The 16,859-nt window shown below is 60.0% G+C and overlaps 5 protein-coding genes across 5 annotated transcripts; 1 reads left to right on the top strand and 4 right to left on the bottom strand.

Annotated features, from left to right (window-relative positions):
- Positions 1 to 28: 28 nt before the first annotated feature.
- On the bottom strand, positions 29 to 2,640 carry PUNSTDRAFT_72363 (APC amino acid permease; the record flags this gene model as incomplete). The annotated part of the gene is made up of 17 exons (XM_007386295.1): positions 29 to 375; positions 470 to 580; positions 632 to 685; positions 749 to 813; positions 872 to 903; positions 961 to 1,144; positions 1,200 to 1,225; positions 1,279 to 1,298; positions 1,367 to 1,615; positions 1,712 to 1,818; positions 1,872 to 1,917; positions 1,967 to 2,062; positions 2,127 to 2,193; positions 2,264 to 2,278; positions 2,336 to 2,404; positions 2,480 to 2,501; positions 2,588 to 2,640. The coding sequence occupies 17 exons, from the start codon at positions 2,638 to 2,640 to the stop codon at positions 29 to 31; spliced, it is 1,563 nt and encodes a 520-aa protein (XP_007386357.1).
- Positions 2,641 to 3,481: 841 nt separating this feature from the next.
- PUNSTDRAFT_127446 (uncharacterized protein) lies at positions 3,482 to 7,008 on the bottom strand (the record flags this gene model as incomplete). Its single annotated transcript, XM_007386294.1, has 11 exons — positions 3,482 to 3,589; positions 3,674 to 4,564; positions 4,664 to 4,880; positions 4,966 to 5,444; positions 5,546 to 5,674; positions 5,716 to 5,739; positions 5,839 to 5,921; positions 6,263 to 6,309; positions 6,529 to 6,702; positions 6,760 to 6,907; positions 6,972 to 7,008. The coding sequence occupies 11 exons, from the start codon at positions 7,006 to 7,008 to the stop codon at positions 3,536 to 3,538; spliced, it is 2,283 nt and encodes a 760-aa protein (XP_007386356.1). The 3' UTR covers positions 3,482 to 3,535.
- A 750-nt stretch (positions 7,009 to 7,758) lies between these two features.
- PUNSTDRAFT_90611 (uncharacterized protein) lies at positions 7,759 to 11,255 on the top strand. Its single transcript, XM_007386293.1, has 10 exons — positions 7,759 to 8,152; positions 8,270 to 8,415; positions 8,486 to 9,109; positions 9,172 to 9,251; positions 9,305 to 9,771; positions 9,831 to 9,879; positions 9,941 to 10,133; positions 10,218 to 10,424; positions 10,485 to 10,644; positions 10,754 to 11,255. Exons 1-10 carry the CDS (start codon positions 7,849 to 7,851, stop codon positions 11,116 to 11,118), a joined length of 2,595 nt encoding a protein of 864 aa, XP_007386355.1. The 5' UTR covers positions 7,759 to 7,848; the 3' UTR covers positions 11,119 to 11,255.
- A 60-nt stretch (positions 11,256 to 11,315) lies between these two features.
- On the bottom strand, positions 11,316 to 12,636 carry PUNSTDRAFT_54224 (uncharacterized protein). The gene is made up of 4 exons (XM_007386292.1): positions 12,393 to 12,636; positions 12,050 to 12,324; positions 11,718 to 11,973; positions 11,316 to 11,653 (listed from the first exon to the last, which is right to left on the bottom strand). Exons 1-4 carry the CDS (start codon positions 12,439 to 12,441, stop codon positions 11,541 to 11,543), a joined length of 693 nt encoding a protein of 230 aa, XP_007386354.1. The 5' UTR covers positions 12,442 to 12,636; the 3' UTR covers positions 11,316 to 11,540.
- A 96-nt stretch (positions 12,637 to 12,732) lies between these two features.
- On the bottom strand, positions 12,733 to 16,032 carry PUNSTDRAFT_54222 (uncharacterized protein). Its single transcript, XM_007386291.1, has 13 exons — positions 15,863 to 16,032; positions 15,584 to 15,775; positions 15,501 to 15,520; positions 15,273 to 15,439; positions 15,065 to 15,201; positions 14,835 to 15,010; positions 14,603 to 14,772; positions 14,367 to 14,520; positions 14,234 to 14,309; positions 13,996 to 14,173; positions 13,243 to 13,896; positions 13,144 to 13,180; positions 12,733 to 13,080 (listed from the first exon to the last, which is right to left on the bottom strand). The coding sequence occupies exons 1-13, from the start codon at positions 15,965 to 15,967 to the stop codon at positions 12,927 to 12,929; spliced, it is 2,220 nt and encodes a 739-aa protein (XP_007386353.1). The 5' UTR covers positions 15,968 to 16,032; the 3' UTR covers positions 12,733 to 12,926.
- Positions 16,033 to 16,859: the final 827 nt, after the last annotated feature.

Raw genomic sequence — 16,859 nt, 5'->3', positions numbered from 1 at the left:
GGCCACCGAACAGCGTTTAGAGAGCTTCTCACTGATTCTTCATCTCCCGCTCCTTCTCGCTCTCCATCACGCCCTGGTCGACGACGTCGATCCCCTTCGCCTCGCCCTCGATCTGCTTCACCGGGCCGATGAACCACTTGCGCGCGCTGAGCAGCCAGAATCCCATGCTGTACGTGATCACGATCCCGACCGCGACGATCGAGTAGTTGAGCGTCTGGGACGAGACCGGGTTCTCGGCGGGGAGGATGAACGCGATGGCGATGAACGCGATCCAGGTGACGGAGATGAGCGCGACGGGGTAGGAGAACGCGCCGAGGTGGAAGGGCCCGCGCACAAAGTGTTTGCGGTAGATGACCCGGAGCGCGATCGGGATCGCTGGAAGACCGGCACGAGTGTCAGCACCTGGAAAAAGGGCGGAAGAAGAGGAGAGAGCTGGAGGGGGGGGGGGAGGGAGGGGGGACAGACTGACCGTAGGAGATGTAGAGGCCGATGGTGGCTATCGACGTGGCGGCGGAGAACGCGACGGCGCTGCCCAAACTGGGGAGGCCGAGGATGAAGCTCAGCGTGCAAGCGAGCCAAACTGCCACGACGCTTCAGCACGCAAATCCGAGCAACTCGGGACTCGCCGCACCTGTTCGGATCGGCGTCCGCGTCCTGGCGGAAACCTTCGCCAAGAACTTGTGACCTGCGGTGAAGCCCCCGATGTAAGCAAAGGACGCCTTCCAGAGTTGAGCGCGCGCCCACATACCGGGTATAGCGCCGTCTCGGGAGAAGGCGTACATCATCCGCGAATTCGAGGTGATCGAGAACGTCCTGTCCAATCAAGAGCTCTCAGCTTCGCCTCTTATCGCCCCATCAGAACGCCACTGACCCGCAAAAGAACATGGCGCCTATGACGATGACCTTCACGCTCAAAGTTACCGCTGCCCTCACACAAAAAAGCAGAGGAAAGGAGCGCACCATCAACACGATTGCGCCCTTCTCGCCGACGGTGTCGAGGAAGATCTGCGTGACGGGCTGACCGGTCGCGGACGCGACAGTGGCGTCGTAGTCCTGCATGGAGAACAGCAGGCCGAGGATGAGGAACCACCCGAGTACGGCCGAGACGCCGATGGCCATGATGATTCCCAGCGATCCGGACATACTACGCCGCTCATCAGTATCCGATATCGGTAAATACGGCGGGGACAGAAACATACGCCGCGTTATGCGTTTCCTCGGTCATCTATATTCGGGGATCAGACTTGACGCGGGACAGACGATATCGACGAAGCCTACGTGAGCACTAGCATCGAACCCTGCATGCGAACCATGAGCACCTCGATCGCACGTATATTCGAGTCCCCGAACGAGCGGAGCAACGTACCGGTCAAAGTATACTGCGCCATCAAAATCCCGATCACCACGACATACGCATGGCTCGCGCGCGTGCCCCACCCAACGCCGTCGACGCCCGTCCCGTCGATAAACTGCGTGAACACGAACTTGGCCGACTGGTGTTTAGGCGCGGCGGCGAGGATGGCGATTACGAGCGCGGTCGTGCCGATGGCGTGCCACCAGACGGAGATGTTGTTGAGGTACTTGAGGAGGTGCACGCCGAAGGTGTTGATAAGGCCTATACGTGTCGCGACGAACGAAGGTAAGATATCGTGTCAGTCACGAGCGCGTTTTTTTTTTGTCAGAGGAGGGAGGGAAAGAACGACGGGCGGACCTTGTGCGATGAGGACTGCGGCGTAGACCCCGATCACGGTGTGCGAGTTGGGCTCGAAGCTCGTGCCGAGGCTCGCAGCGGTCGAGATGAAGTTGGCGCAGGCGTAGCTAAGACGCCGGGTGAGCCCCCTCACGATCTTCTCGGAGACGTCCATACGCACCTGATACCGGTGGTGACGGCCACTTGTCCGAGCAAGTTGAACCAGCCTAGTGCACGGATCTGTTAACCTTCCGGTTAAGCGAGGCGAGCACATACCGGTCACCCAGGAGGCAAAAGCGGCGCGTTCGGGCGGGGACAGCATGGCCGCCCAGAAATACGGACCTCCGCTGGTAGGATGGGCGCTGCACACCTCTGTAACAGGGTTCGTTCAGAGCGGTGATGGCGCCCGGACCTGAACATGGACGGTAGAACGTACCAGCCATGGCCATCCCGACGCACATCGTGAAGAACGCGACAGCGACCCATCCCCACACCATGACCGCCTAACATGACGTTCGAATGAGGTCCAAAGACACGCGAGAGAGAGAGCTGATAGTGGTGATTATAACATACCGGGCCCCCCGTAGTCTAGCAGTTCACACAATCTGAGCACGCCATGCGGTTGACGTAGCACGCGACACTCACCAGACCATATAAGAAGAGCGAGGGTATCCCGGTGATGACGGATATAATCGAAAAGCTGACACCAAAGTTCTACGTATGCACCGCAGCGTCAGATAAGGGGACCGGGCGATGAACAGATGCGTTGATGCTCGAGGGGTGGCTCACCTGCAAAAGCGTCAAGTCGCGGCTAACATACCCACCAACGACATCGAAACCCCGTCAGCCTTCTGAACGCGACCGGCCAATACTCGGAAGCCGGGGAACAACACGCACTGCAACTCCTGCTTGTAGCCCATCCTCGCCAGCTCCGCCTCGTCGCTCTCCATCTCGACGGCGGTAGCGGCCCCGTTCTGCGTCGCCGAGTCTTTCTCCACGTCCGGCATCCTTGCTTTCTTCTACGCGTTACACGACGGGAGGGGAGGGGAAGGGAGGGACGGAAAGACGCTGGGAGGCGCAGATCAGGGAACCCTTCTCCGTGGAGTTTTGACCCGCGAGATAGGGAAACTCTGCTTCGGACGAAGGGGACCCGATAAGGTCCATACTCCCCTTGAACTTCCCTTCCCTTCAACCGTTCTGCCCCTTGCTTCGCGTATCCACACCTCCAGATGGCTTTGATCGGTTCATATGGATCCTCGCGCCTCCCCTCGCGAGGATTGCCCAGAGGTCTGCCCAAGGACATTGTGTTGTACATTGTTCAGCTGCGTATGCATCCCGTAAGCGCGAGTGGGCGAAATAGAAACGTCGCGCAGTCGAATGAATTGGTCCCAGCGCCAAGGCAAAGTTCGCGATCACAAGAGGTATGGTCCCGTCCGGAAGTTTTGATCGCCGGGGGCCGGTTATGTTATCACGCTTTTATTTATTTATTTTCCACGCGTCACTACTGAAGCTCTTATCTAACTGTTCGACGTTGTGAAAGTCGGTAAGTACTTACGCGGAAAGCTCGCGCAAACGACGATTCGAAAAAGACAGCGTATCTCCATAGCTGCACGTATACAAACTACAGAATGGTGTAGAGATAAGGCTTGCCCATGCTACATAATCTGTCCCGATCGATCCTTCCCCTCGAGTGCCCAGAATAGATTTCACAAGACCGGCCAAACGCGATCCAGAGAGAGAAAGACAAAGAGAGGGGGAATAGCGAGGGAGAGACGGAGAGATGGAGAGATGGAGAGAGAGAGAGAGAGAGAGAGAGAAGCCCAATGTCCCAGACTCGCCGACGAATCAGAAATTGAAGACATGGATATCTCCAAAGTCGCCCTGGCTCGAGATCGAGGACTGCAAGAGGAAAAAAAAACAAGAAGAAGATCAGCGTCCTGTCCACCCAAGCAAAAATCAAAAAAAAACCCGCTCAAAGCGCACCTTGATCCCCACCAACCTCTCCTCGTCGATCATAAAGCCCGAATACCCGCTCAACCCCGCCGTCGACACCATCCTGTACGGCAAGCTCGTCACCACGTCCCTCTCCCACACCTCCCCCCTCGAAATCCTCTCCTCCCCCACCACCTCCTCCACATGCACCGTCCTACTCCCCGGCTCGCCCACCCCCCTCTGCGCCTCCGGGCGCCGCGGGCGCACATTAAAATCAAGCACGCGCACGACCTCGAGCGACGTCGTCGGCACCGGCGCCGCGGGCAACACCACCCTCTCCCCGTCCACATACCTCAACCAACTGAACGGCGTCTGCGGCACCAACGCCCTCGTCTCGCGCGGCCCCCACTCCTCCCACGGCACCTGCAACGCGCCCCCTCCACCCTCCACCTCACCACCGATCCCATCGCCGCATCCCCGCCCGCGCATCGCCCACCCCTCCAACGTCCCGTTCCTCACGAACAGACTCCACCGCCCGCGCGGCTCCCCGGGCTCGGGCACGATCCCCGCATAATGCACCGTCACGACGTGGATCCGCGCCCGCGCGTCCTTCACGAACGCGTCCGAAGCCCTCCCCCTTCCTCGCGCGCACACGGGCCCGGCGTGCGTCGACAGGTTCGACACCGCGATCTCGGGCCGGATCGAGGGCAGGTGCAGCGTCGCGGCGTGCGTGGGCGCGACGGGGCTAACCGACGGGGCCGGAGGAGAAGACGAGGAGGAGGAGGAGGAGGAGGAGGAGGGAGACGACGGAGGGGGAGAGTCGAACGTGAAGAGGTGCAGCGCGCCGGAATGTTTCAAGCTCGACAGCATGTACGACCTGTTGGACAAAAAGGCAAAGTCCCAGGTATGGTCGGGCAGCGTCCTGTGGATCCCGATCCCGTGCTACACAACACAACATGACGCCCACAAAGTCAGAAAATGCGAGACGAGGAGACAAGGGAAGTAAAAGGGGAAGAGGGGGGGGAAGGGGCGATAACGTACGACGAGAAGGCACCCCGTCTTCCAGTTCCAGATGAGGAGCCCCGGCCCGGAGCCCCAAAAGAAAAAGCCGATCACGTCGTGGCAGACCTGGATGAACGCCTGCGTGACGCTGAACGGCGTCGGGCAGCACAACACGGGCACCTGCGCCTCCGGATGGTCCTTGTTCCCCGATATCGTGCGCAGATGAATGACGACCGCATGCGACGCGTTGAAGAACCTGAGTTGAGAAAAAGACACAGAAACAGACGTGATCAGAATCAATAGCGGGTTAGGTTAACGAGAGGGGGGAAAAAACGCTTTACCCAGGATCCTCCGCCTCCACGAACGCCACCAGATCCTGGCTCGGATCGATCCCGAAATCGCGCGCGCACAACCCCACGTCCTCGAACGTCACCGTCTTCCTCCCCCCACCTCCCTCTTCCTCTTCCTCTACCCCCACGCCCTCGCCCTCGTCCTCGCCCTCGACGTTATCCCCGCGAGACGGAAGCTCGCACGCGACGAAATGGCTATGCTCGCCGCGCTTCATCGACTTGCAGAACATGCCGCCGACGAGCTCGTACGCGGCGCACGGGCCGGGGAGCTGGACCCGCGCGGGCGACGCGGGCGACCAGGCGAGCGTGCTCCACGCGCGGCGCCGCTCGAGCAGGCGGGCGAGGCGGAGGTAGGTCGGCATCGGCGTCGAGGAAGGGTCGGGGGTCGGGAGCATGTTGTCCGCGCCGAGTTCGACGAGGTAGCGCAGTTCGAGCGTGTGCGCGATGAGGTGGTGCAGCGTCCGGCAGACCTGGAGTTGTCCCACAGATACTCAGCCAACACAGACAGAAAGAGAGAGAGAGAGAGAGAGATGGGTGAGATGGTAGGGGGTTTTAAAGATGGATGGCTCACCAGGTTGGCGCGGCAGATCTCGCGCCAGTCGAGGTGGGCGAGGATGGCGACGAGGATCTCGGACGGGAGATCGAGGATGTGTCGCGATCCTTTGGCGGCGGCGGCGATCTCCCGCGCATAGCACTCGTCCTGCGGCGGCGCGGCGTACGGCGGCAGCATCGTATGCGTACGTTTCCTGGGTCGTCGACGAGGGGCTACAAAATGTGAGAACGGCACGGACAAATGTCAAGAGGAGAGAGTCTCTCACACACAGAGAGAGAGAGAGGTGTGGAGTGGCCAATCACGTTACTTACCACTATCAAATTCAGAGACTCGACTTTCGTGTCGTTCGACCTTCGCCCGCTCGGTTTATATACGCCCCCGCGGCGAGCTGAAGCTAACGACCCAGTGATTCGTCGGTGCTGCCATGGGGGTCGCGGTTCGAACGGGAACGCTCGGGCGGTGTAGCAGCAGCGGAGGGGCGCGTTGACGCCTCCGTGAGGATCGGAGCTCATCGCGACAACCCGTCCACGCCGGGGGGCAAGAGAAGACCCACCGATGCTTGTCCGGTGTCGGCGCCGGCGTCGGGGAGAACGAGCCGCACGACACCGCCGACGACGCATTCTCGTCCGCGCATCGCCACCGGTCAAAACGGCGCGCGTTTTTCGGTTTCCGGCGGAACGAGGCGACCGGATACATGTTACGAAACGTACAAGAGCCTCCCCGTGTCATACTTACTCTGCGTCGCACGCAAGCGCGGCGAGACGGCGCCGCGGTAATAATCACTGTGCAACGGTTCGAAACGGATCCTAAGCTCATAAAAACCCAACCCAGCAGTCATCTTCCCGACCCAGGATGCGCTTGCCAGATCGCCTCGAGCTCTTCGAATTCGCCGTCGCTGGCGGTCGTCAGCTCTTCTACAGCTGTTGACCACGGCTCGCCATCCGAGGGACTGCCGATGGATGAGTCTGCGATCGACAGTTCGCCCCTGGACCGCCTCATACCTGTATACCGGAAGCTTAGGAGACGGCTCTGAGCACGACTTGGCCCGTTCCTCGGTCTCGGCCTCGGTACCTGGACGAGCCGCTAGACCCGTCGACGAAGCGACACCGCCGTTCACCTCTTCGTGGAAGATGGACGAAGTAGCCATCTGCGTGTGCATGGTTCCGACGAACACTCTGCGCGGGCCATCGACGTCACGCATGCGGACCGGTAAAGCTGGAAGCTTGTCTTACCGTTTGGTCACGGTACGAGCGCCCTGATGGAAGGTGATGTCGTACGTGGTGTTGAGCTGGACCGGCACCCGGTACTCGCGACCTTTCCCCAATCCAACGCTCGCCACCGGCGTGCCGTCGTCGCGCTTGATCTCGACGTATGTTCCCGCTGGAGCATCCCCCCATTTAGCGTAAACCTCAGGTAGAGACCAGGTAGAGACTAAAGTACTGACTGCCCGTATCCTCGATGAGGGATAGACACGTGCCCATCTGGACGACCGCTTTGTCGTAGTCGATCGGGTCAATGAGCAGAACGCGCCTCCGTTGAAGATGCATATGGCCCTATATAAAGTCGGCAGCAGCGCGCTATGCGCGTGCTAAGCTAACACGCCGAAACAATGCGTCTGTTTCGAACTTCATACGGCCTGTAGACAGGGCAGCACCGCAGCATGAAAGACTGTATACACAAAGACCGAGTCTGGGTCATGTAAGTAGCCTGATTTTTTTTGGCACATGCCCAGACTCCAAGTGATGCATGAGTACATGGTCGAAACGCGTTCCACCCTAGGGCAGGCCACCTCGTATTCCCTCACGTGCCCGTGAGCCTAATGAACATTTGCCGGAGCGCGTTGGACTCTGCGCGTCGTCCGTCGCGGTTGGTCTCATCCGCCGTCCCCGCTCCTTTCTCCAGAGCTTGGCTCCCCACCTCCTCCCGCCATCCAGACCCCGAACCGCGAATCTTGCACGCATATAACCCTCCAAGGACACCCCGCCTCTTCCACCTTGAAACATGGCCAGGTCGTCCTCCGCCCCGACGCGCGCGAGCAGCGCACAAGCCTCCTCGCCTCCGGCCTCCACCGACGGCGGCGACTCCGAATGGATGGACGTAGACCAGAACAACGTACGTTTTTTTACGAAACGCTTTAAACGCCCTCCCTCGCCTCGGCCTGACCGCGAGAGAACACGCAGTCGACCCGGGCGTCCACGCCTCCCCCCGAAGACGAAGACGAAGACGAAGACGACGCCGTCCCCGAGGCGCTCGATGCCGAAGCCGAAGCGCGCCTCAAGCGGCTCGAGTTCCTGCTCAAGCGTTCCTCGCTCTACGCCGAGATGCTCCGCGAGCGCATGGACGAGGCCGACGCCCAAGCGCGCGCCGCCGCCGCGGCCCACGAGCCCCCTTCCGCCTCCGCCGCCGGCGGGAAGAACCCCACCAAGTCGAAGAAGAGCTGGGGCCCGAAGAGCGCCCGGGTCGACGAAGAGGAGAAGGAAGCGAGCGCGACCGTCGACGTGGACGCCGCGCGCCGGCAGCTGGAGCAGCCCGCGCTCGTGACGGGCGCGAAGATGAAGGACTACCAGCTCCAAGGGCTCGCGTGGATGAAGTCCCTGTACGAGAACGGGATCTCCGGAATCCTCGGTGCGCGCATATATACACTCGGTCTCGGTCAAGCGAGAGGCACCGTGGCTGACGAGGCTCTCTCTCTCTCTCTTTTTGTTCATTTATTATTATTATTATTAAACCGGATGCGTGCAGCGGACGAGATGGGTCTGGGCAAGACGCTGCAGACGATCGCGTTCGCCGCATTCCTGCGAGAACACATGGTCGCGCCGTTCCTGGTCGTCTGCCCGCTCAGCGTGCTGCATAACTGGGGCGAAGAGTTCAAAAAGTTTGCGCCCGACGTACGAAATCCGGGTCATCCCGTTTTTTACTCTCCCGCCGCCTTCGTCCTAACGCGAATTCGCGATCTAGATCCCGGTTTGCCTCTACCACGGCACCCCGGCCGAACGCGCCGAGCTGCGTCGGACGGCCATGAGCCTCAGCCTGCTCGAAGGGCGCAACCCCACCGTCCAACGAAAGGCCGCCACGAAGCCCAAGGCGAAGAGGGCGAAGAGGGCTGTCGCCACGGTCAACAAGCAGAAGGCCCGGGCCGCAACAAGACCGGCAGCACCCTCTGGATCGAGGTCCAGCGGAAGACTGCGAGGGAAGGCGAGAAAGACGTATGCCGAGAGCGATGATGACGAAAGCGAGGACGATGGCAAAGGAGACGGTGACGGAGAAGGAGGCGACGAGGATCCCGAAGTCGAAGATCCAGCACCCGAGCCGGAGCCAGAGTCAGAGCCGAAAGAGGCAAAGGCGTTAAAGCAGGAAGCGGACGAAGACCCGCTGGCGCCCGCACGCCGAAACAGGTTCCCGGTCGTGGTCACGACGTACGAGATGATCATCAAGGACCGCCAGCACCTGGCGCACTACCGATGGGGGTACATCGTCGTCGACGAAGGTCACCGCCTCAAGAACTTCGATTCAAAGCTCATGCAGGAAATCAAAAAGTACGAGTCGGCCGGGAGGATGATCCTGACCGGCACTCCTCTGCACGTATGTCTCGTTACTTTACCCATGCGGTATATAACGCATGTTGTCCTAACTTCAAATCCCAGAACAACCTGAGCGAACTGTGGAGTCTGCTCAACTTCATCTTGCCCGACATCTTCGGCGACCTCGACTCCTTCCAGCAGTGGTGCGCATCCTATCGCGCGCCGAGGAGAGGGCTGGCACTAACCAAACGCCCAGGTTCAACCTACCGACGCTGCAATCGACCCTCCCCACCGAACGCTCCTCGGGCATCATCAACTCCCTGCACGCCATCCTCAAGCCCTTCCTCCTCCGCCGCGTCAAGGCCGACGTCATGTCCGACCTTCCGCCCAAGAAAGAGTACGTCCTCTACGCGCCGCTCACCGAGCAGCAGCGCAGCCTCTACGACGCCGTCGTCGGCGGCGGCCTGCGCGCCCTTCTGCTCAAGAACCAGCAGAAGGGCGGCGGCGGTGCGGCGGTGGAGAAGATCAAGGCGGATCTGGACGTGGACGCGCCGAGGAAGATGCGAAGCGGCAAGAGGAAGAAGTACGACCTCGATAGCGAGGACGACGACGAGTATTTCGAGCGACTGGAGAAGGGCGGACCCAGCCCGAAGAAGAAGGCGCGGACGCCCGAACCGAAGGACGCCCAGGAGCTGGGGAAAGAGTGGGCGTTGAAGGCCGCACGTACGTATATCCGTCTCCTCGCGCCCATGCGAACCATCGCCGAACGAAACCCGTCCCAGTGAAGCAGGTGAACAACATGAAGCTCCAGAACACCATCATGCAGCTCCGGTGGGTATTCGCGTCTGTGTGATGATGGAAAGACACGTTGTTTTTTAACGTGATGCCGCAGCAAGGTGTGCTCGCACCCGTTTCTCTTCCATTGGCCGACGGACCCTCGGACACACGCGCCCGTGATGAACGAGGACCTCGTCGACGCGAGCGGCAAGATGATGGTCCTCGAGCGCCTGCTCGACGAGCTCTTCCGCCGCAAACACAAAGTGCTCATCTTCTCCCAATTCACCACCATGCTCGACATCATCGAGGTTCGTGACCCGTCCTTCGCCCCCCTTCTTCTCCACCACGCATATTACGTGTTTCGGGCCCTGACATCGAATGTACGTATGCAGGACTGGGCGAGGGAGCTGAAGGGCTGGGAACTGTGCCGGATCGACGGCTCGACGGCACCCGCGGAACGACGCGAAGAGATGAACCGCTTCCAAAACGGCGGCGACGATCCCGACGCGCCCAAGCTCTTCCTCCTCAGCACGCGCTCGGGCGGGCTGGGCATCAACCTCACCGCCGCCGACACCGTCATCTTCTACGACCAGGACTGGGTACGTTCGCCCTTCTCCGCGCGTGTGCGTCCGATATCCTGACGGATCGTGCTATATCAGAACCCGCAGATGGATCTGCAGGCGCAAGACCGCGCGCACCGCATCGGGCAGACGAAGCCCGTCCTCGTCTTCCGTCTCGTCTCCAAACACACCGTCGAGACGAAGATCATGCAGCGCGCCGCCGAGAAGCGGCAGCTCGAGGCGCTCGTCATCGCCAAAGGTACACCGTCTTTCCCCTATTTTTTTTTCCACCCTCTCCCCATCGCACCCACTCTCTCTCTCTCTTTTTCGACGGCTCACCGCGGGATTTATTTATTTTTGGTACCCAGGCAAGTTCAAGATGCCGGCGGCGACGACGACGGCGGCGGCGAAATCCAAGCCGGAGACGATCGCGGAGATGGCCGCGGCGCTGCTCAAGCTCGAAGGGGAGCGGATCGAGGTCGTGCCGAGCACGGCGGCGGGCAAGGCGAGCGTGATCAGCGACGAGGACATGGAGATGCTGCTCGACCGCCGGCCGGAGGTGTTCGCCGACCGCGGCCAGGGCTGGAACTCGGAGGAGAAGACGTCGAGCGCGCGTGGTCAGCGGAAGGAGAAGGGCGGGGAACGGCAGCGGGCGGCGTTCGCGGTGTACGAGGCGCCGGTGGACGAGGGGAACGACGTGCTGGCGAAGATGTTGGGGGAGGAGACGGAATAATCAAACCCCACGCGTATACGTAAAGATAAATACCTCTTCTGGCTTCGCTCTCGTTTGGTTTCTCGCATTATACCATAGACTCGAGGCTGTTCGTCATTTAGATCGCATGCATATAGTCGCTGTATATTCCCTGTATCATACACCCCTCACCCGCAATTGAAGTAATCGCGTTGTCCATAACTTTTCACGCTGGTCATCCGGCTGTATGACATAACATTGCTTCGATCGCCTGGAATAACCGACCACCCATAAAAGACAGGTCAGATACAAAGGAGGGTATGTGTGTAAACTCTTCGAGAACAAGGGAGCCAGATTACGCGTCACAAGATCACACACACGATAGACGTGGGTATGGGGGAGCAAGCGTTCAGCAGATACGATGAAGCAGAGGCGCGGAGCCAAACGCGAAATAGAGCGATCGATCACCAGGCGAGGAGGCCCAGAACAACCGCGGGAATGGCGAACGCCGTCAGAGCCGAAACCGACATGGACGCGGATGCGGCGCTGGCGCCGCCGGTGATACCGCCGCCCGAGCCTGCGAGCGACCACGCCCCCATCAGTTTCGTCTGATAGATAGCCAGCCATAAAATGACACGTACCGCTGCTGGAGTCGGACGTGGTCTCCGCCGACCCGTCCGCGGTGGTCGTGCCGGTACCGACGAAGGTCACGGAGTTGCCGCCAGAGCCGGCGGTGGTAGAGGCCACAGGGGCGGAGACGCTGACGGACGCACCGCCGGCGCTGGAGGTGGTGCCGACGAAGGTGACGGATGGCGCGGCGGCGGAGGTGACGGAGGTGATGGCGGAGATGGCGGAACCCGTCGCAGAGCCCGTCGCGGTGCCCGCGCTGGTGGAGATCTACAAGATACAACGTCAGCGCTCAGCGAGAAGAAAAAAGAGCAGAAGAGCGACGAGAAGATGAACAGGCACTCACGGCGACAGACGAGACGGTGAAGCCCTCGAGGTTGCACGTATCGATCCACTGCTGGATCCCGCTCTCGGCCGTCTCCTCGCCCGTGCCGGCGTCGGCGACGAGGCACTCGAGGCACGCCGCGTACGCCTTCGTGTTCGCGTTCGTGCAGAGACACTGGTCGGTCGTGCACGTGTTGAGCGCGCTCACGATCGTCGCGCAGGTCGACTGGCACGCGGCGGGGAGGTCGCTCGGGTCAAGGCCGCTGTTCTGGCGAGAGAGAAGGTCGATGGCCGCAGCTATACAGCATAAACAGCATCATGAATATCTCTGAGAAGGTACGCTAGCGCGCGTTTTGATGGCCTACTCTGCGTTGCCAGGACCAATGCGGGGACGAAAGCGGCGAGGGCGAGCATCGTGACGAAACCAGACAAACAATTCCAAGGACAGACGAGGAACGGGGACCGTCGACGGAATGAAGGAAAACGTCGTCAAGAACGCGCGCTCTCTTTTATTTGATGGACGGAGCTCGCCAAGCACATGCCGGCCTTGTTGCTGTTCGGGTGGGAAACAGGCTAAGGATGCCCACCTGTCCCACGCGTGTCCATCTATCTACGTTTGCTGCACCGCTACCGCTCCGGTGCCTGACTCGGAGGTGACCTACGCGGCGCGGACATGTCAAGGACGAGCGATCCGGGGGATGCGATTGGAGTGCGATGATAGATTGCACGTTAAAGCTATATCGATCCGTACATTGTACACAGACTACCGGTGCATTTGTTGCGTATGCCAAGCCGGCACTCAAGTCATATGGTGCATGCTACAGCTTCGATTTGTGCCCTCAAAAAACGAGTCCTCCAGGAGGCCAAGAACAAGTGGGATAGACCGAGGTTCACGCAACTCAGGCGCAGCAAGCCCCGTTCGTGCCATTAGCATGGACATCTGCGAAAGCCGCGACGCTCTTCGGGTCCTTCACACCCGGCACGTCCAAGCTCGGATTGGCCTTGAAGAAGCTCACGGGCTTGAACGCGACACGGAGATGCTCCACCGGCATCCTGTTCATACATAGCTCATCAGCCACCGATTAAGACAAGTCAACAGTCATAAGAATGACTTACACTGGCCAATCCTCCGGCCTTGGAATATGCGTCGTCCCTGCATATCATTCAATGAGCATGAGCTCACTCTTTAATGAACGCAAAGGACAGACAACTCACCGACGGTCACATACACCAAGATATCCTCGTTATCGATGCTCCCCTCCCCCTGCGCCCACCGCCCCACTGAATCCTCCGGCTCCTCCCTCGTCTGCGGCACATACTTGCCCGCCGGCCACATCCTCCCCCCCTTCGCCCCCTCCTCCTCCCTCACCACCCAAAGCGCCTTCCTCGCATACCCTCCCCTCTTCGCCACCCAGCTCCCCTCCCCCGCCATCAACGGCGCCGCCCCGCCCTTCATCATCACCCCATACCCCACCTCCTGGCCCGACGCATAATGCCGCCTGTTCGGGTTCACGATCCGCCACCGCCGATCCGTCTCGTACGCGAACTCGCGCGCGCCCTCGCCCTCCGTCTTCAGCGTCGTGTCCCGCACCACGAACGCGTTCCCGGCGTAATTCGCCTCCGCGTCCTCGTCCGCCGCAGCGGGGAGCACGTCCGACTCGACGACCGAGTTGCGCAGGCCGTCGATCATCGGGTCGACGCGGAGCGAGAAGATGTGCTGGTGATACTGCGCGTTGATCTGCGGCGCGACCATCGTCCCGTACGTCAGCTTCTCGTCCGGCCGCGCCGTGTACACGTTCAGGATCCCCGTCAGCCGGACCTCGAACTCGATCGTCCCGTCCTGGTAAAAGTGGTAGTTCCACACGTACTCTTTTTTTTAGGGGAGGCCGACGAGCGGGATAGAGGAAGAAGCACACATGAGCGAAGGTGAACGGGGCGGAGGCGACGCGTTGGATATCGATCGCTCACCGTAGTTGGCGAGCGTGCAGACCATGCTGACCACCAACCGCCGGCTGCGCACGGCATGGCCGCGTCCGCCGGGACGGTAGTCGGTATGCTTCCACAGCAGCCCGGCGTCCTCCTCGTGGATGCAAATCACGTTCTTTATGATGACGGCGCTGCCGTCGTGCGCGACGTAAGAACCGGGCTGATCGAGAATCAACCATCTGCTATGGGTAACGACAAAACGGCGGCAGCAGCGGCTCACCATGTAGTGGATCTGGCCGAGGCAGTCGCAGCCCAGCGTAAGCTCGTTCGCCATCGTGCCCATGCCGTATTCGCCACTGCCGTGACAGATGAGCACGTTATGCTGGAGAAAGAGGGAGGTCGGAAATGCTTACGAGTCGAAGGCAAACTTGCGGGGATGAGGGTGTTCCAGCGCCGCATACGGCACCACCATCTCCGCCAACGACAGCCTGTAAAAGACCGGCCGAACCTCGCCGTCGTCGTCGTACGTGATGGTGGAGAGCGCCAGTCCCTCCCGATGCGTGAACGCTGTTCAAGACACACGCGAGTCAGGAACGACCACTCTTTCGCTACGACGTAGGGCAGACCGTGCCAAGAAAGAGGTACTCACAGACGTGCATTTTCCATTTCTGCCACTCGAGGACGTGGCCGTCGACCTTGAAGCTGACGCCCTCGGGCTGGACGACATGCAGCGGCTTGATGTCATCCCGGAGCTTGAACGGCTTCTCGCCCTCCTTCTGCTTCTGCGCGGCCAGGTCGGGGAGGAAGTCGAACGCCTCTCTGCACATCCCTCCGTAAGCATCACACCTGACTTCGCTCGGGGGCGATGGATTGTTACGGACCTCGGCGGGGGAATACGCTCGCGCTTGGCGTGGGCCAGCTGGTCCGCGTCGAGCGGTGGATACTTGGTGGTCGAAGCCGAGAGCTCGCCCTTGGACTCTTCGGTTGTGGAATAGTGCGCTGGGAAATCGATGTGGACGACTTTCAGCGTGTTCGCGTCCATCACCGGGATGAAATCCTCGAATCCTCGTGAGCCGGAACTGTATCATGCACGCTCGGCGACGGGACTTACCATCGGGTGCGCGTAGAGGTTGTCGTGCTCCGAGAACCGGGCGAAGAGGAGAGCTTGCTGCAGACGCTGCTTCTTCGGGAAACGCTCGTCGTAGCCGATGGACCATCCGTCGGCGTACAGTTGCTCCGGTTTGACGCCTGGTGATCCGGGAATCAGCCAAGACGTTCTAGGTAGATGGTCTACGACGAGGGATGTATGTGGTACGCACCGACTTCAGCTGCGAGCCTGCATACCTCGGGGTCGGCGCGGATCACCTCTTCGCACTCGATGAGTTCTCCCGGAGAAATCTGGGGCTGAACACCTTCGGGAAGCTTGTCTAGCGTATCCACCTCCCACTTGTTGCCTTTCAGGGAGAGGATGACGTTGTAAGCATCGCTATTGGACGCTGTCGTCAGCGCCTTTCTGAACGTACGGATGAACAAGTAGAAAACGTTACCCGTTCACGACGTCGATGAACTGATCTCGAGGAGGAAGTCAGATAGACGGGCCTTGGCGGTCCGGTCAAGTTTAGGTACTCACATCCACCTCGGCTTTGCGCACGATCTTCTCAGGGGGAGGGAGTGGTTTCTCCCCCGGGCCCAATGGAATGCCCAGGAAGGCGAGCACGTCCTTCTTTGGAGGCGGCAGAAGATAGCAGGTGATGAACCTGACGGCGCTAACGTCCGTCTTCGCCGCGACGTATTGCCTCACGCTGAGCGTCACCGCAGCGATCTATGTATTACAGCAAAACATGAGCTTGTTGATCAGCAGAGCCGCGTTCGAGTTCGGGATCTGTATGCGAGAGATCTGATACGATACCTCATCTGGGGTCAGCGGATCTAAAGGATGGCTGATCTTCGGCTTCGACGTCGGCTTCTCCTGGATCGTGGTCGCCGTGCTCGGGATGAAATCCTGGGTCGGCATCTTGGGCTTTAGGCTCGTAGGCTCTTGCTTGCTATATGGCACGGACGTCGAACGGGCGAGGCGTGCGGGGTAATGGGAGGAAGAGAACGCAGGGTCCAGTAATAGCGGACGGAACATGCGATAAGCACGAGGCCCTTATCGGCCTTTCGGCCCTCGGTGCCGGCGGCAGGCAACGGTCATGCTGCCAACGACGCTGGACGGTGGAGGACGGCGGTCGAAGAGCGGATTCCGAGAGCATATCGAAACACGTATAGAAGAGCCTTCCCTGGACAGTGGACGGCCGCTGATACGAAGTTGCGCCCCGGCCCCCACGACTGGCGTTATGACTGATAAAGCGCTCGAATGAGCAGCGATTGTTTCGGAAGACAGGCCAAGCGGGTCGATTGCGGCGCGGACCTCCTATGAGCTTCATAGTGATACACGCGGTCAATGGTGGAACATGAACACGAATGAACTAGTCACTCAGTCCGTCACCCAGGCTCCTAAACCATCCGCTCGTATCGCGTTCTACTCCTTCAATCCTAGACGCCGGGCAATGCTAGATTCTAGTAGATGGGAAAGATCTTCCTAATATGTAGATGTATTATGTCATGTCCCAAAAAGGTTAATCGAGATTCCTTTTTGAGCCCTGTAACGAAGGAGTGAACGCGATAGAGCGGCTGGCCCAGATGGCAATTTCAAATTGCCTTGCCGCTCGGCACATCTCCGTAAGAACTATTCTAGGGCTCGGTTAGCAGTTTCATTAAGGTGCCCTTTCAGCTGAATAAACCATCAGCTTCCTCCGGATCAGGCAATGATTCCCGACGCATTTTGCACTCCCTGCGGGCTGCTGGTGCCCCGCTGAAGTCAGCACAAGGTAGAACAATGGTTTGCGATACTTTGACGAAATGTT

Source organism: Punctularia strigosozonata (assembly GCF_000264995.1).
Source record: "Punctularia strigosozonata HHB-11173 SS5 unplaced genomic scaffold PUNSTscaffold_10, whole genome shotgun sequence".
NCBI classification, from domain to species: domain Eukaryota; kingdom Fungi; phylum Basidiomycota; class Agaricomycetes; order Corticiales; family Punctulariaceae; genus Punctularia; species Punctularia strigosozonata.
This window is presented reverse-complemented; position numbering and strand designations above follow the sequence as displayed.

What these genes read in the sequence shown, in the direction of transcription:
- PUNSTDRAFT_54222 (XM_007386291.1), bottom strand. Translation starts at nt 15,967, where the DNA reads ATGCCGACCCAGGATTTCATCCCGAGCACGGCGACCACGATCCAGGAG. An exon ending in ACCTCTACGCGCACCCGATG is followed by an intron (nt 15,011 to 15,064) that starts GTAAGTCCCGTC and finishes CGAGGATTCGAG; the next exon opens with GATTTCATCCCGGTGATGGA. An exon ending in CTTGGTGTATGTGACCGTCG is followed by an intron (nt 13,181 to 13,242) that starts GTGAGTTGTCTG and finishes AATGATATGCAG; the next exon opens with GGACGACGCATATTCCAAGG.
- PUNSTDRAFT_54224 (XM_007386292.1), bottom strand. Translation starts at nt 12,441, where the DNA reads ATGCTCGCCCTCGCCGCTTTCGTCCCCGCATTGGTCCTGGCAACGCAG. An exon ending in ATTGGTCCTGGCAACGCAGA is followed by an intron (nt 12,325 to 12,392) that starts GTAGGCCATCAA and finishes TATGCTGTATAG; the next exon opens with CTGCGGCCATCGACCTTCTC. An exon ending in TCACCGTCTCGTCTGTCGCC is followed by an intron (nt 11,974 to 12,049) that starts GTGAGTGCCTGT and finishes TGTATCTTGTAG; the next exon opens with ATCTCCACCAGCGCGGGCAC.
- PUNSTDRAFT_90611 (XM_007386293.1), top strand. Translation starts at nt 7,849, where the DNA reads ATGCTCCGCGAGCGCATGGACGAGGCCGACGCCCAAGCGCGCGCCGCC. An exon ending in TGACCGGCACTCCTCTGCAC is followed by an intron (nt 9,110 to 9,171) that starts GTATGTCTCGTT and finishes TTCAAATCCCAG; the next exon opens with AACAACCTGAGCGAACTGTG. An exon ending in GTGGGCGTTGAAGGCCGCAC is followed by an intron (nt 9,772 to 9,830) that starts GTACGTATATCC and finishes AACCCGTCCCAG; the next exon opens with TGAAGCAGGTGAACAACATG.